This window comes from Dermacentor albipictus, chromosome 1 (genome assembly GCF_038994185.2).
Source record: "Dermacentor albipictus isolate Rhodes 1998 colony chromosome 1, USDA_Dalb.pri_finalv2, whole genome shotgun sequence".
Lineage (NCBI taxonomy): Eukaryota > Metazoa > Arthropoda > Arachnida > Ixodida > Ixodidae > Dermacentor > Dermacentor albipictus.
This window is the reverse complement of record NC_091821.1, coordinates 171,912,701-171,928,905: the sequence shown is the minus strand read 5'-3', so window position 1 is coordinate 171,928,905 and position 16,205 is coordinate 171,912,701. Positions and strand designations below refer to the sequence as shown.

Below are 16,205 nucleotides of genomic sequence, written 5' to 3'. Positions count from 1 at the left end.
AGCCGGCTGTAAAATTGCCGCAAAGCAGGAACTGGCCTTCTGTGTCTAATCCCACACGGAGTACTATGTCTTGTACATCCAGGACATGCTGGCACTTTATCGTAAAGCCGATCGAGACATGACAGAAGCTGAAAAGGTCGGGCACATGCTTAAGGACATTGCTGACAACGCCTTTAATCTGCTCCTGTGCAAAAGCTGTTCTACAGTTGATGCCATCTTTAAAGAGTGCCGACAATTCGAGCAGGCAAAAAGCCGATGCGTCTTGCAACCATTCGCCAGACCCGATGCGTCTTGCAACCATTCGCCAGACTTCCCAATACTGCCGCAACGTCGACGGGTGAAGATCAACCCGCACAGCAGCATGTGTCACCATCAGAAAACGTGGTGCGAATCGTTCGACGTGAACTGGATGCAACCGGCGTTCTTCAGTTAGAACTGCCTCAACTCACCGATGCTCCGAGCACCGCCCCACCGCACTTGTGCTCGCTTCATGATGTGCATCTGGCACCCGAGGCAGTTACTTACGTCACTCTGACCGCTCAGCCACAGGTTCCTGATGGTGAATATATGCTTCGCCCCATCGTCGACGTGCTTTTGAACCGGAAAATTGCTGTTCCGCATACGCTGGTCACGGTTACTAATAACGACGTCGTTCTACCGCTTCTGAATTTCAGCCTGTGCCCTCAAGTGATCCCAGCTGGCATGTTCTTGGCCATCGTTTCTAGTGGTTCCAAATCTGACATTGAGCGTCTGAATGCCGAGAGTGGTTTCTTGGCACGAATTGCAGCTCCCAGCTCCGGTTCCTTAACCGATGACCTCGCGAAAATGATCGCACCTGACCTCACCTCGGCACAGGCCACGGACATACGTCTCCTGCTTGAATCGTACAGTGACATCTTTGATTTCAGTGACAGGCCTTTAGGTCAAACATCTGTTGTTCACCACCGTATAAACACTGGAAACACGAATCCTATTCGTCGGCGTCCCTATCGTGTATCGCATGCAGAACGTCGAGTCATCCAATCAGAAGTGGACAAAATGCTCCGCAAAGGGGTCATCGAGACATCAGCCAGCCCTTGGGCTTCGCCTGTCGTCCTTGTGCAAAAGAAAGATGGTACCTGGTGTTTTTGCGTCGACTATCACCACTTGAACAAGATCAGGCGAAAAGACATCTACCCATCACCGCGCATCGATGACGCCTTGGACGGCTTGCACAGAGCTAAATACTTCTCGTCCATCGATCTTCGATCCGGCTGCTGGCAGATTTCAGATGATGAAATGGACTGCGAGAAGACGATCTCATCACGCCGGATGGCTTATATCAGTTCAAAGTCATGCCCTTTGGCCTATGCAATTCTCCTGCGACATTTGAATGTATGATGGACTCCCTCCTGCGAGGCTGCAAATGGACCACCTGTCTTTGTCACCTTGACGACGTTATTGTTTTTTCTCCCACATTCGGTAGGCAGATTACCCGACTCACTGACATTCTTACAGTCTTCCGAAAAGCCAGCCTCCAACTGAACTCCACGAAGTGTCAATTCGGGCGCCGTCAGATTACCATGTTGAGACACCTGGTTGACGCATCCGGTGTTCAACCAGACATGGAAAAAGTTCGCGCCGTACGCAGTTTCCCTGTGCCACGGTCTGCTTCTGACGTGCACTGCTTCGTCGGCCTGTGTTCTTACTTTCGCTGTTTCATCAAATACTTCACCGACGTTGCTCGGCCTTTGACAGATATTTTAATGAAGAACACACCATTCTCATGGGGCCCGGAGCAGGCTCATGCGTTCGCCGCCCTCATCGGGTTTCTAACCACGCCCTCATCGGGTTTCTGACCACCCCTTCCATACTTGCCCATTTTGATCCATCTGCACCAATTGAAGTCCACACTGACGCAAGCGGCCATGGCATCGGCGCTGTTCTCGTCCAACAACAGAATGGTACCGAGTGCGTGATAGCTTACGCCAGCCGCCTGTTGTCACCTGCCAAGAGAAATTACTCCATCACCGAGCGGGAGTGCTTGGCTTTAGTTTGGGCTGTTGCCAAGTTCCGGCCATATTTCTCCGGCTGCACATTTTCGGTCGTTACAGACCACCACACATTCTGCTGGCTATCTTCTCTCCGGGACCCGACAGGACAGCTTGGTCGCTGGGCTTTGCGGCTCCAGGAATTTTCATTTATTGTCTGTTACAAGACTGGACGCCTCCACAAGGACGCTGACTGCCTTTCTCGTCACCTTGTGGATCCCCCTGATCCTGCCATGCATGATCCGGTGACCTGCGTGATGGCTTTTACTGACATGACCGACATGCACGCTGAACAAAAACGCGACAAATCCTTACAGTCCATCATCGCTGGAGTGCAATCTGGCAGCACTGACAGCACGTGCCGCATGTTCGTGCTGCATGACAGCATCCTCTACCGCCACAATACGACCCCCGACGGCCCTGAGTTGCTCCTTGTCCTTCGTCGTCATCTGCGATCCATCGCTCTCGAACAACTGCACGATGCACCAACAACGGGACACCTTGGAGTTTTGCGTACATACGACCGCGTACGACGCCAGTTATTCTGGCTGGGTCTCTAACGCTCTGTGCGTCGCTATGTCGCAACTTGTGAATTGTGTCAGCACCGAAAGAAACCTCCCCTGCCACCTGTCGGACGACTCCATCCAATTGAAGTTCCCTCTGAACCATTCTTTCGCGTAGGGCTTGACCTGCTTGGCCCTTTTCCGATGACGACTAGAGGGAATAAGTGGATTGCCGTCGCTACTGATTACGCAACACGCTTTGCGATAACAAAGGTGTTGCCCACTAGTTATGCAACCGACGTCGCCGATTTTCTCCTTCATGACGTTATTCTCCACTATGGTGCGCCTCAACAGTTACTTACAGACCGCAGCCGCTCTTTCTTGTCCAGAGTTGTCGACGGCCTCCTCCACTCTTGTGCCACTGAGCACAAGCTGTTCACCGCCTACCACCCACAAACGAACGGTCTTACGGAACGTCTCAACTGAACAATCACAGAGATGCTGTCGATGTATGTCTACAACGATCACCGTGACTGGGACGCCACGCTGGCCTATGTGACGTTCGTGTATAACTCGTCCCGACATGACACCGCAGGATATTCAACCTTTTATCTTTTGCATGGTCGTGACCCCACATTGCCATTTGACACCATCCTCCCTTCTATGCCACATGTTGCAACTGAGTATGCTCGTGAAGTCATCGATCGCGCTCACATGGCACATCAAGTCACCCGATCTCATTTATTAGCCTCACAGCATATACAAAAACAGCATTATGACCAGTGCCATCGTGATATTAGGTTCACACCAGGTGCTTGGGTGCTCCTTTGGTCACCATGTCTTCGGGTTGGCCTCTCCCAGAATCTTCTCTCTCACTACACGGGGCCTTATGAAGTCCTACGTCAAGTTAACAACGTAAATTACAAGATTGCACCGCTACAGTTCAATGCATCCTCAGGTCCGATGCCTGTTGATGTCATGCACGTTTCATGGCTGAAGCCATACTTCGCTCGCAATTCTTCGCCTAACATGCGCCGAGACGGCGCTTTGCCACCTGGGGGTTCTGTTACGGAAGGATGAAAGAAGACAGAGGAAGAAGAAAGTCGCGAGACGCTGGCTGCTACGTGTTCTTGGTGGTCAGCCATCTTGTTTACGCTGACTCATCCTGTATATATATTGTAAATGCAGTCTTTATATACTCCTAACATCGCCGTAACAATATGATGGGCCGGCCTGACGTTAAAGCCCGAGAAATGTCATATTGGTTTAAGTGAACTATGCTTCCTTGGCCATGTCATCAGTCATGAGGGTGTACGACCTGACCCAGACAAAATACACGCTGTGGCAAAGTTCCCCACACCATCCAACAAGAAGGCAGTGAAGTGCTTCTTGGGGCTGTGCGCCTATTACTGACTTTTCATATATTGCTGCGCTGTTAACATGCCTGACATGAGACGATGTTCCCTTTCTGTGGGGGAAAATGAGCAAGTAGCATTTAGCAAACTATACCAACGCCTGCAAACGCCTCCTGTTCTTGCGCACTTCGATGAGGATACCCCTACACCACTTCACACTGATGCGAGCAATGTTGGTCTGGGTGCTGTACTGGTGCAGTTGCAAGACGGCGCCAAAAAAGTAATTGCCTACGCTAGCCGCATACCCTCTTGTACAGGGGAAAACTGCTCTACTACCGAGAAGGAATGTCTCACCATGGTGTGGGCGGTTTATCGAATTTTGCCCGTAGTTGTATGGCCGTTCATTCAAGGTTGTCAGCGATCATCATTCTCTTTGTTGGCTAACTAACTTGAAAGACCCGTCTGGCGCACTAAAGTCTCAGGTTTCAGGAGTTTGACATGACCATAATTTACAAATCAGGGAAGGGGTACACCAATGCCGACTGCCTCTCAATGTCACCCATCGAGTCCGCAGGTACCGATGACATGGACACTGCATTTTGGGGCATTGTCGACCCCGTCACCATTTCACAGGAGCAACGCCACGACCCAGAGCTGCTTCTGCTCATTAATTTCTTGGAAGGCCAAAGTAAAGATGTTCCGCAACTCTATGCCAGGAGACTGCCATCGTTTTGTCTCCGGAACGATGTTCTCTATAATTTCTGCCAGTGGCAGCACGTACCTGCTTGTCGTACCGACATCACTTCAAAAAGAAATACTAGAAGCATGCCACGATGAAACCACCGCAGGTCATCTAGGCTGCATGAGAACATTGTCCTGACTCAGACGCAAGTACTACTGGCCAAAGCTACCCGCTTCTGTAAAACGTGGGGATGCAAGATTCTCGCATGGCCCCTGATATGTTGTTTTCCCTGCATGTCTCGAGCCTCCTGTAATCCAGATCATTCAAATGCACTACCGTTCATGTGACCGTTCGCGTGACCATACGCGTGAACAACCAGGCATTAGTGTCCAGCATGGGGCGAACATATTCCTTCGCCATCCAGTTGCAGTGACTCGTGGACTTCCTCGAATTGTCGCCGCCCCATCGGCATGTTTCGAGAATAGCAACTCGGCTAGCAAAACAGTGTATGAAGGGTGCAATAAATGCCCTTGTGACTGTCTGCACTACTGTGCTGTCATTCCTTTGTCCCAAGAGCAAGGGTGAGAACCCCACAAACATCACGTACAAACATGTGCAGACTGCAAAAGACAAAAAGCACCTCCCGGCAAGCCTGCAGGTCTCTTACATCCGGTCGAGGTACCAGGCCAGCCATCCGCCCAAGTTGGAATGGATATCCTGGGCCTATTTCCAACTTCTACAGCTGGCAACAGATGGATAGAAGAAACTACTGGAATGACACCGTTCAGCTTGGTCCACAACCTCAAAGCCACGACGATGCTGGATGCCATGCTGCTGCACAAGTTTGATTACATACTTGAAACAGAACAGCGTGGTATTCACGGGGACAAGCAGGGAGAAACGACACGGACGAGCGTTTCTCCTTGCTTGTCCCCATGAATACCGCACTGTTCTGTTTCAAACACGTCTTACCAACTCGCCCAAATGTCTGTTTTAACGTGATTACATACCTACCAGCATTGACGAATTTACTCAGCGCGCCAAAGAAGCCAGACAGCTTGCCCGCGTATGTATCTGCATTCAGCAAGACCAAGATACAAAACGATACAATCTTCGACACAGGTCCTTTCCTACACTCCCGGCGACAAAGTATGGGTCTGAATACCCATACGCCATCGTGGACATTCCAAAAAACCCCTAAGACGGTTCCCTGGGCCATACAGAGTGATCCGCCCCCTGAGCGACGTGAATTACGAGGTCATTCCTGACAGTGACGATAGCTCCAGTTGCCGCAAGCACTTACCCGAAATGATGCATGTGGTACGGATGAAGCCGTACCTGTTAAACTAACTTTTTTGTTTAGTTTTGTTTTTGTTTTTTTGCATGTGTAACTCTTTGCTGTTGTACACTGCCCTCATATGTTTAAATTGTGCATCGGGACGATGCTTCTTTTGGAGGGACGCAAATGCCACACCTGTACTCCGATGAAAAAGAGGACAACGCAAGTATGCCTGAGCGTTTTTATCAAGACGCAGTGAAGAAGTAGTTGCTGTTGCGCTCACTATTAAAAAAGGCGGCCTGCCGCTGTGCCTCCTGAATAGTGCTCTACGACCCATTTTTTGACATTGTGACAATATGTTTTGACCTCTAAGACAGCATTATGACATGCAGAAGGCAAGAATGTTCGATTTTTGCAATTACTGAAGCTGTTTCATTACCATAGTGCCAAGAAAATAGCTGTGCCTGTAACATGGCAGTTGTGCAACCGCTGTAGCATTTCAATCAGAGTATATTTGTTCAGCATATCCATAAACGTATTTGTGGCAGAAGTGCATGCTGAGCAGCCTACATATCACAGATATAATGCAAAACGTCACACATACCTCAACTTGACCTCCCCAAGCTGTAGTGCTTGAAACCTCTAAGCAGTAATCTTCATATTCTTCTGCATATGAAAGAGAAAAATAAGAACTTGTTAGGCCTGAAAATATAACTGAAATGCAACATGCAAGAAATGTGATTAAAGCTCAAATAATATATAGTGACACAATCTAACAACAAACTGTAGGTTATCTGTTGATTGGTTTATCTTGGTATGAATATAACAGGCTACCATTTGGTTGGAATAATTCTGGAGCATGGCTCCAGAAAATGATGAATAACCCCTTGGATCATTTGACTAGTGACTACTGCAATGTATATATTGATGATATCACTGTGTACTCTCGCACTAAAGAAGAAGAAATTATGGAATAGTACCATCATCTAATGTACGTCTCTTACAGTCTTGTATTGAAAATACTCAGCAAAATATTCAGTGTCATGAGAACAGGTATTGAGGTGCACTCGGCGGGGTATTACCATGATGGTTCATGCTATTGACCTACACAGTGATGCTAAATACCATCATTGCTGTATAGTACTGGGACTACGGCTAGTACAGTGTACAAGACAGTGTAACACTGTCTTGCCTTCAGTTAGAAAATCCATGCAGAGTAAAAATAATTGGAAGAAGCCTGTTACACCCAATTATTGTAAATCTTAAAAGTCACTCATGACCACACATACACATCTTGATAATCAAGCACACTTTCTATTGTTCACCTGCAGTCATCATGTCTCCATTCTTTCTGCTTGTTAGGAAAGGAAGGAACTCTTCAGTATGAGACAACATGTAGTTTGCAGTTTCTTGCCGTAATTCACTCATGGATTTCTAGAAGCATGGTAAAAAGAAAAAGAAAATTCTTACTGAAAGTTTTTGCCAGCCCCACAGAGCATGGATGTGACAGAGTCTGCAAGGTCTATAAAACCCACACTTTATTGCCTACAACATCATTTGCTCATCTATATTGATCACAGGACTACAAACTCGCTGCAGATTTAATAAGCAAGAGGTTAAGCATCTGTTCAAATATGCACAATAATAAAATAACAGGGACTCTTGGCATAATAATACATGTTGCTTCTGCTACTTGGTTCATACTTAGAGGACAAAAAGGCAAGAAACATACAGGAAAGAAATGCACAGGAGGTGCTACCTGCAACTTAAGAGCAAACACACACAATTAAAGAAATCTGCAATGTGCACTGACTGGCCTTCACCACACACCAAGAGAAACGCCAACTACATTACATCAAACCTTTGTCAAAACAGCGTAATCACAGCAGTTTCTTAAAAAATTCTTCACTGTGCAATATGACCGATCTTGCCGATACAACCATAGTCACTCTTTTTAATGTAAGCATTTCTATAAATTTATGTGCAAGCATGCCAACACTGCTCCCAAGAATTAAGATGCTTAAAACTTACACATGCAGGCATGGTGTTGGTAAATGCAATTTGGCCTTATTAATGGATTGCTCATGTTCTGTTCCTGTGCTCAGTCATTGATGCAACAGCCCATGTGGCCGATACCAGACCCTACACAGAAATCTTGACAGTTTACCTGCCTCTTAAGGTGAAAGAATGGAAGCTGGCCTCAGAAAAGTCTAATCTTGCAACTGGCACAGTAACATCTGTCAGCAGCCTATAAATATCTTGCAATAGTTTGCATGTGCTTTGCAAGTGGCATCCAAGAACAGCGAAGACTGCTCAAATTAGAATGTTTTAGAGACTTATCCATTACCATTTTACTAGACGGCTTTATAACAAAATGTAGAAAGGAGGGCTCTGTATTATCAGTTGCTACCTCTGGCAGCATCTATTATAGCTAAACTTTGTTTTCAATTCACGGTTATCAGCTTGTCCCCAACAATGTGTGCAGTCTCTCGATCGTTCATACTTTTTTCAAGTGCACTGATGCATCTTCTGAAGAACAAATATAAATACCTTATCATTAGGGATGTTTAAATGTCAAAATGTGAATTGAATTCAAATATTCAAGAAAAACAACCTTCACATAATGAATGTTTTCAATTTCTAAGAATGTGTTCTGAAGAGTTCCGTGTAGTCTGTTCGACAACGAAATAGTTTCTTATAGTATTTGATGCATATAACACCTTTAACAACTTGACGTCACGTCACATGAGAAGCTTGTAAATGAGAAATGAAACAAGTGCGATTATATCTGGTACACAATGACAATGACAGTAATGAAAAAAAGAAACAGCATGTCCCAGATGCATGTAGTACAGTTTAGTGCTCAATGAAGGAGCTAAGGGCAATACTACAGCACCACGCATCAATTTGAAGGAGTCCAAACATGGCAAGATAATAAATTGCCTTGTGTAAATAGAGACAACGAATCCATACATTGCCAAAGATGAGACATGCCTACTCAATCGCTAGCAACTATTGTGCATAAGTAACCTCCTTCGTGTGTTTATTCAAGAACTGGATTGTGTCCACGACAACCGAGTACTGCTGCACAAGAATCATTCAAACGAGACTCCATTTGCATCAGTCTTTCTCCCTGTAGGCTAAAATAACTGTTGTTTTCCCTTAGTATTTGAACAAAATTAATACTATTTAACAATTTCAAATAGTACATTCTTGATTCGTATTTGACATTTCAAATATTAGAGAGTTTTAGTATTGGGGACGCAAGGCATTGGGGCCCCTAGCGCTTGGGCGCGTTTGCGTTTGCGTACGCAAGCAGAAACATGTTATAGGTTAGCGGCCCCAAACGCAAACCGCAATGAGGTCGCATGCGCTCGCAGTACCACCAACGTCTGATCATTGCTGCGTTATCATTTTATAAAATATGAAATGAAGCATATGAAGTAAAGTACATTAAACTATTTTTATTAGAAGCAGTTAATAGAGAGGTTTACAGCGTCCGGTAATCGGGTAAACGCAGGCTGGGGCGTTGGGGGCGGAGCCATGAACTAGAGAGGCCTGCATGGTGCTGCCACCTGGTGGCGCAAAGCTCAAACAGACAAAAACAGCTAATATTCCAGTAACCAAGTGTATTTTACTTTGCTGCGGGTATAAATTTTTGGCAGCAACACAATTACGCCAGTTCCGAAAATTTACACCAGCAGCGAAGTAGAAGAGACTTGGTTACAGCAATATTAGCTGCTTTTGTCGATTTGAGCTTTGCGCCGCCAGGTGGATGCACCAAGCAGGACGCTCCCGTTTATGGCTCCGCCCCAACACCCCAACTGCATTTATCCGAATACCAGACACGCTAAACCTCTCTAATACATATAAAAACGACGTCTGTCGACACTTGGCGAAAGATTTATTAGATTATCTACCCGCTAGCTACTCGTAAGTTCTCCTACACCGCAGGAGTCACGTGGGTAACGTGACCACTTAGGGGCAGCGATGTTTTCGGCCGGCCAAACAACCCAAGGACGCAAGTAGACGTAGCGGTCTGCGCATGCGCAGTGCCGTCGCCCCTAGTTCTTGCATACGCAAGCCGCTTGCGTCCCCTATACTAAAGCTCTCTATTCGCACACCCCTACTTATCATGGCTGCACATATGAACACCACTCAATTGCCAATTGCTTTTCCAAGAGCGAAGCTTTTTCTTTCTTTTTAGTTAAAAAGAGTGCCAGTTCCTTGTTTGGATGACTCAACCACTCCTGTAGCGCTGCAGTTATCTGCCAAGCCTATACTTTGTGTAGTATGGACCTTTTGCAACGACCTAGGACAACTTTAATACACAGCAAAAGCTTCTTTGCTATGGCGGTCACTGCCTATCTTCAAGGTAGAAAATCGGCACACCTTGCTGTTCTTTAGTGCACTGAATACGGAGACCTTTACTGTGGTAAACGAGTACCACCTGTTCAACATCAGCCAACGCATGTAGAGATCTGTGAGGACCAGGCATGGGCTTGCATTGTGCTACAAAAAGCCAGTGCTGCACCTAATTTTTACCTCTATTTCCTTGACACAGTCCACAGAAGGTTTTTTGTTGTAAATGGAAGCTATCTCGAAAGTTTTACAAAAAGTGGTCATGCAAAAGAGGCTTAACAGGACACTACAACATGAACATGAACCACATGTTATCAAATAAAAGCCACCTCGAACCACCAGTCACATATTCATTTTGGGCCACTAAATCATACTAGTAAGGCACTGTAAAAAGCTTACCATAACACCAAAAAGGCCAAGCTGATGTTCCATGGCTTTGTACATGCTAAAAAGTTTAGCAAACAACATTAGCAAATTAAAGCAATATTTAAGAAATGAAAACAGTATGAGAGGAACAGTCAACTTAAGGTAACAGAAAACAGTATCTTTTCATTTCACACATGAAACAAAACGTGAAGGGTGATGGGACTTTAGTAGCTCCTGCAACTATGGAATGTTAACAGTCATCCACCCACAACACCTCAACCGTTGTCTGCAGCACACTACTGTGCAAAAGAACTAGGAAACTGAGAAAGCTGGAATATGGTCATGATGTTTCAGCACAAAAACAAGGGCAGGAAAAAGTAAGAATGACACCAGAACGCATGACTGACAGTGATGAACTTGCCATGCACAAATGTCTCAATGGAATTAATCATCTGACCATAACAACCACCAGACAAACCAGTATCCTCTAAAATGAAAGAAGACTCATCACCTCCCACTTTAAAAATTGCTTCATCATCACTGTCTGTCTTAGGTCAGCCAACTCCTGTGAGATTCGTGAGGCAGGTAGTGGCCAAATACTGTTCCATAAAGGCCAATTCATCTTCTGGTAAGGGAGTGCTTTTTGAAGTTCGGTGCAAACAATTAGGAAGAGCCCCACTGGCTCTTCCCAATTTGTTTGCACCAGAATTACCCAGTAAACCACATACGTTGTATTAACATCCATGAGTTGTTTCTAGTTGTACCTAAGACACATTTATGAGATGTTCCTTTTTATACATTTTACTAAACGTCAACGCTCCTATAACTAACTATCAAACAGTGGTTGAAATTATGTTGCAAAAATGAAAGAGAAAATTGTCCTCCAACCGACGCATGGCATGAAGCTACAGAGGAAACCCATATGGGTTTCTCTGAAACAAAGCTTTGCAGTTGAAGAAAAATTAGTCCTAGTCCAAAGGTCGAACCTGGGATCAACGCTTTTCTGAGGCGGTCACTCTACCATCTAAGCTAACCAGGAGGCTACCAGATTGCAGAGCGAGGGCGAATTAATCAACAACTTGAAACACAGGGACACATAATGCGGCAAATCAGTTCTGCGGAAGCTCACAAGGTAGAGGAAAGTTCACGAAACGGAAAATTGTCATCCATCCTACTTGTAGTATGAAGCTACAAAAGAAACCCATAATCACAAATACCTTATAATCAAATAGATACAGTAATCTGTACATTGCAGAGACATTTGTGATTTACTGGCTGGTACAGCTCCACTGGCGCTTTACAATTTGTCACCCCCCCCCCCATTTTTTCTTTATTGCAATAGCAATTATATGGACACTCCAAGCAAATTATTGCCATCAGCGTTGGCATCTCTGCGAGGTTCTGTATTATTTAGGTATATGTATGCTATATGCCATGCTATGCTATATGACATGCGGAATATGCAGGTTATATTGCCATACCATTCAATCACTAAAGTTGTTCATACCAGGTCTTACATACTCGACAAAATTGTTCCTCAGAATTTTGAAAATGGCAGCCCACAAACCATCAACAGCGCATGCCTTTTATCTTAAAACCTTCTCAGACATAGACATTAAAAGCACAAAACAATAACAGGGCTCAAACCTAAGAATGATGTAATTGTATTGGCACAGTTGTGCACTACCTGTTGGATCAGCCCAAGAAAGAGGTTTGAAACATACCCAATACGAAAAAGTGGTGGTAAAGTCACTAAGAAAGACGTTGGCTTTAATTAATAAACATAAATAAAATTGTCTGATGGCATTATTCAAACAGAGGACCCCTAGCACAACAGCTAGTTTTTACTGAGTCAGCTTACGTTTACTTCAATTCATGCTGCCGAAACTGCTACGAGTCTTATACACTTCGTGTAATATTCTAACATGTTGCTATTGCGTTCATTGCTTTGCCCTTATTGCGAAACTATTAAATTTTTTTTTTTTTTGCCAGATTCGGGCACGATTGCAAGCCTGACAAACACAGTGGCTTGGATAAGAATTTCAACTGAACACCTTGATCATGGTGACCTGGTGCTCCAGCTCTACTACATGCCACCGCACTTGGCCAAGTACAGAAGCCCTGGCACACATCAGAGACTGTTATTATGAAGCATAAATTGCGCATGCAATGAAAGTTAATGAGTATGTCTTAGTAAATAAATTATTATTAACCAGTGATCATTCTGCAATTCCTAATGTCCACCAGCATGAATATTGAGCCCCTGAAAAAAAAAAAAAACCTCTATGTTTAATGCATTATTTTTAATAATTATGTGAAGTCTGCTGAAACACCTGGTATGTATGAAGGAAAATTAGAGTATAGCCTAATGCAGGCCTAGTATAGGTGGGAAGGCTGCATTTTTTTGTATCTTGAGCACACAAATGACACATCTGCACTTGCGCTCTGTAAAATACCAAGCAGGTTTCAGTGTTCCAAACTGATGAATACAACAAGCACCACTTCACACACACACGGACACGCACGCGCACACACACACACACATATACAGAAAGAGAGGGGGGGGGGGGGGGGCTTGAGAGTCCCATATGTCAACCATACAGCTTATATTCATCCTACCAGGAATCAAAGGCAGCAGAAAAATGTAACTTTTGGTACTTGTGGGTATTTTTATAACTTTAGGCAAAATTATGCATAACATTCTGAAATATATAGTGGGCTCTGAAACAGCTGAACTAATCACTTTATAGATAGCAACCACAGCAAAAAATTTATTATCCAAGTGCTAAATGCTTCAATACAGTAAAATACACTCATTCACCTAGAAAATCACATATGATAAATGCCCTCAGTTTTTAATCACAGAGTCATTTAGAGATCATGCATGTCTAATCACTCATCTATACATTTCTCCACAATTTACTATACAAATGTAGTGGCTGCCTTCCAGCTAATTTTCACTGGCATTTGTGTTTGTGAGAGTGAATTTCTGAGTGGCTGGGCTGGGCTGTGTTTGTGGGAGCCAGGCACCACAGCCAATCAGCACTTCAGCAGCAGATGAAATGGACATGTTCACTAGGTGAACTCTTACAGAATACCCCCCCCACCCCCCCGCCCCCCGAGTAATGGCACAGTTGAAACTTCAGACAGCGCTGCACACTGACTAATGTAAAATTTACATCTTCCAGTTCATGTCCCCTGCCCAAGCAAATAATGCAGCTGCACAGATGGAGTGAGTACAGCTGCTGTTAGTACAACTTATGTTCAAAACACTTGAAGGGCCTAAATTTGAAGGCTTCCCGTAATTCTGAACCAATTCAGTTATTACTACCAAACATGGAAGTCTTACCAGTTTCCATCTGAAGGAATCTAAAAAAGAAAATAAGCAAACAATCTTTTTTAAACATCAACACGAAACAACTCTGTGCCATGAAAACACATTAATCAATACGAAACAACACTCTTCAATCCCATGTAAGCAAAACTTAGTACAACTTAGTACCGTGATACAACGAACATGAATACGTATAATGAATTATTTGATATAACAAACTAAATCTAAAGTGTAGCTCGCCAATACTTCACATGTGATGAATGCATGCTTATAAAGAAAGTATTTTTGTGTACATTGCAGCTTCATTACAATGAGGCTTGACTATACTTAACACTTAGATTGCTTTTGTTTGCACATATAATGAAAATAATATCTAACTAAGCTCCACTCCCAAGTGCTGAGGAAAACAAATTCACAACCTCTTTTTTTGAATATTTAAATTCTATGAAGGAAAGCATCATTTCAAAAAACAATAAACTAAGCGTGTTCATGTTTACAACAGATAGCCTTATAAAACTTAGTTTATTAAGTTATATTATCACAGTGTAAGAAGATAAATGCACCACACATCAAGACAAGCACCATAATGTGCCAGAGCCTAATTAGTGGCATTACAGCCAACATGGACAAACCATGTAATGTATTCATGCCATTCTGACAGACTGCAACTGTTCTTGATATTTAATTTTTTTTAATAGTTTCTAAAGTGGAAGCTCACTGCTTTTAGCTGTTCCAAATACGGATGTTTATTAACAAGCTCCAAAATTATTGTAAAACACTTTTAAGCAGAATCCAGCCATATATAAGCCATGTTTTGCATTATCAATATTTATTGCTACTGACTAGCACGACATATCCTATGTTTTCAAAATTGAAAGCTTGATCTCGTGGCATGATAAACAAATTGAAACACCACTGCTTTTTGCTTACCTCGTAAATAGCCAACCCAAGCTTTCCAAGAATTACTCGTAGTTCTCTCTCCTCAACAGCACGTGGAAGGAACTGGTTCTCCACTTCCTGTTCTGCAATCTCTTTTTCACGCCGCACTTCCTTTTGTCGTTTCTTTTCCTAGGTGAGGCACAGCATCCACATGACACTAAAATTTGACATCTCTCAAAATAACACCTAACTGCAATAGTCTCTTTGCGACAAACAAGGAACAAAAGTTTAAGCTTAAGTGTCCTCCAAATTTCTTCTAAGACACCATCATCCTGAAAAATACTACTTCACAAGTCATTAAGGCATCCTAAGTTAGAATATACTGCAGCTGTGTGGGACACATACCACGATAACCTTATTTTTTTCAATCAAGCTTGTTGAAAAGCTTCATATTTTCAAATTATAACCGTCACCATCATCATCAGCAGCAGCAGCAGCCGCAGCAGCCTGTTTTATGTCCACTGCAGGATGAAGGGCTCTCCCTATGAACTCCGATTACCCCTGTCCTACGCCAACCGATTCCAACACATGCCTGCGAATTTCCCAATTTCATTGCTCCACCTAGTCTTTTGTTGTCCCTGATTGCATTTTCCTCCTCTTGGTACCCATTCTGTAACCCTAATGGTCCAAGGGTTATCTAACCAGCACATTACATGATCTGCCCTGCTCCATTTTTTCCTCTTGATGTCAATTAGAATATTGTCTATACCCGTTTGCTCTCTGATCCAAACCGCTCTATTTCTGTCTCTTAACGTTATGCCTAGTAATCTTCATTCCATCGCTCTTTGCACGGTCCTTAACTTGTTCTCAAGCTTCTTTGTCAGTCTCCAAGTCTCTGCTCCATATGTCAGCACTGGTAAAATGCACTGATTGTACACCTTCCTTTTCAATGATAATGGTAAGCCTCCAGTCAGGAGCTAGCAATGTCTGCCGTATGCAATCCAACCCATTTTTATTCTTCTGTGAATTTCCTTCTCATGATCAGGGTTCCCTGTGATTAATTGACCTAGGTAAACATACTACTTCACAGACTCTAGAGGCCGACTGGCGATCCGGAACACTTTTTCCTGTGCCGGCTATTTATCATTATCTTTGTCTTCTGCATATTAATCTTCAACCCACTCTTACACTCTCTTTGTTCAGGTCCTCAATCATTTGTTGTAACTCGTCTGCATTGTTGCTGAATAGAACAATGTCATCGGGAAACCGAAGGTTGCTGAGATATTCGCCGTCGATCTTTACTGATAAGCGTTCCCAGTTTAATAGCTTGAATACTTCTAAGCACGCAGTGAAGAGCATTTGAGAGATTGTGTCTCCCTGTCTGACCCCTTTCTTCTTCCTGCTTGTGTAGAATT

General features: G+C 43.9%; 2 protein-coding genes across 9 annotated transcripts in view; one reads left to right on the top strand and one right to left on the bottom strand.

Moving 5' to 3' along the window:
* Positions 1-12,778, top strand: part of LOC135905756 (NACHT and WD repeat domain-containing protein 2) — a 146,446-nt gene extending 133,668 nt beyond the window's left edge. For 2 of the 5 annotated variants that reach the window (XR_010565475.1, XR_010565474.1), the window contains one exon: positions 12,570-12,778. The gene's annotated coding sequence lies outside the window, so the exon portion shown is untranslated. The remainder of the gene's footprint in view (positions 1-12,569) is intronic. The other 3 variants (XR_010565477.1, XR_010565479.1, XR_010565480.1) reach the window with 3 other exon arrangements.
* LOC135905758 (deubiquitinase OTUD6B-like) overlaps positions 1-16,205 on the bottom strand; it is a 46,950-nt gene that overhangs the window by 15,888 nt on the left and 14,857 nt on the right. For all 4 annotated transcript variants that reach the window (XR_010565483.1, XM_065436808.1, XM_065436811.1 and 1 more), the window contains exons 4-8: positions 14,842-14,979; positions 13,927-13,946; positions 10,611-10,656; positions 7,175-7,283; positions 6,454-6,515 (exon numbers count right to left, since the gene is read on the bottom strand). Coding sequence is in view for 3 of the 4 variants with exons in the window: in XM_065436808.1 (XP_065292880.1) it covers positions 6,454-6,515; positions 7,175-7,283; positions 10,611-10,656; positions 13,927-13,946; positions 14,842-14,979 (375 nt within the window). In the remaining variant the exon portion in view is untranslated. The remainder of the gene's footprint in view (positions 1-6,453; positions 6,516-7,174; positions 7,284-10,610; positions 10,657-13,926; positions 13,947-14,841; positions 14,980-16,205) is intronic.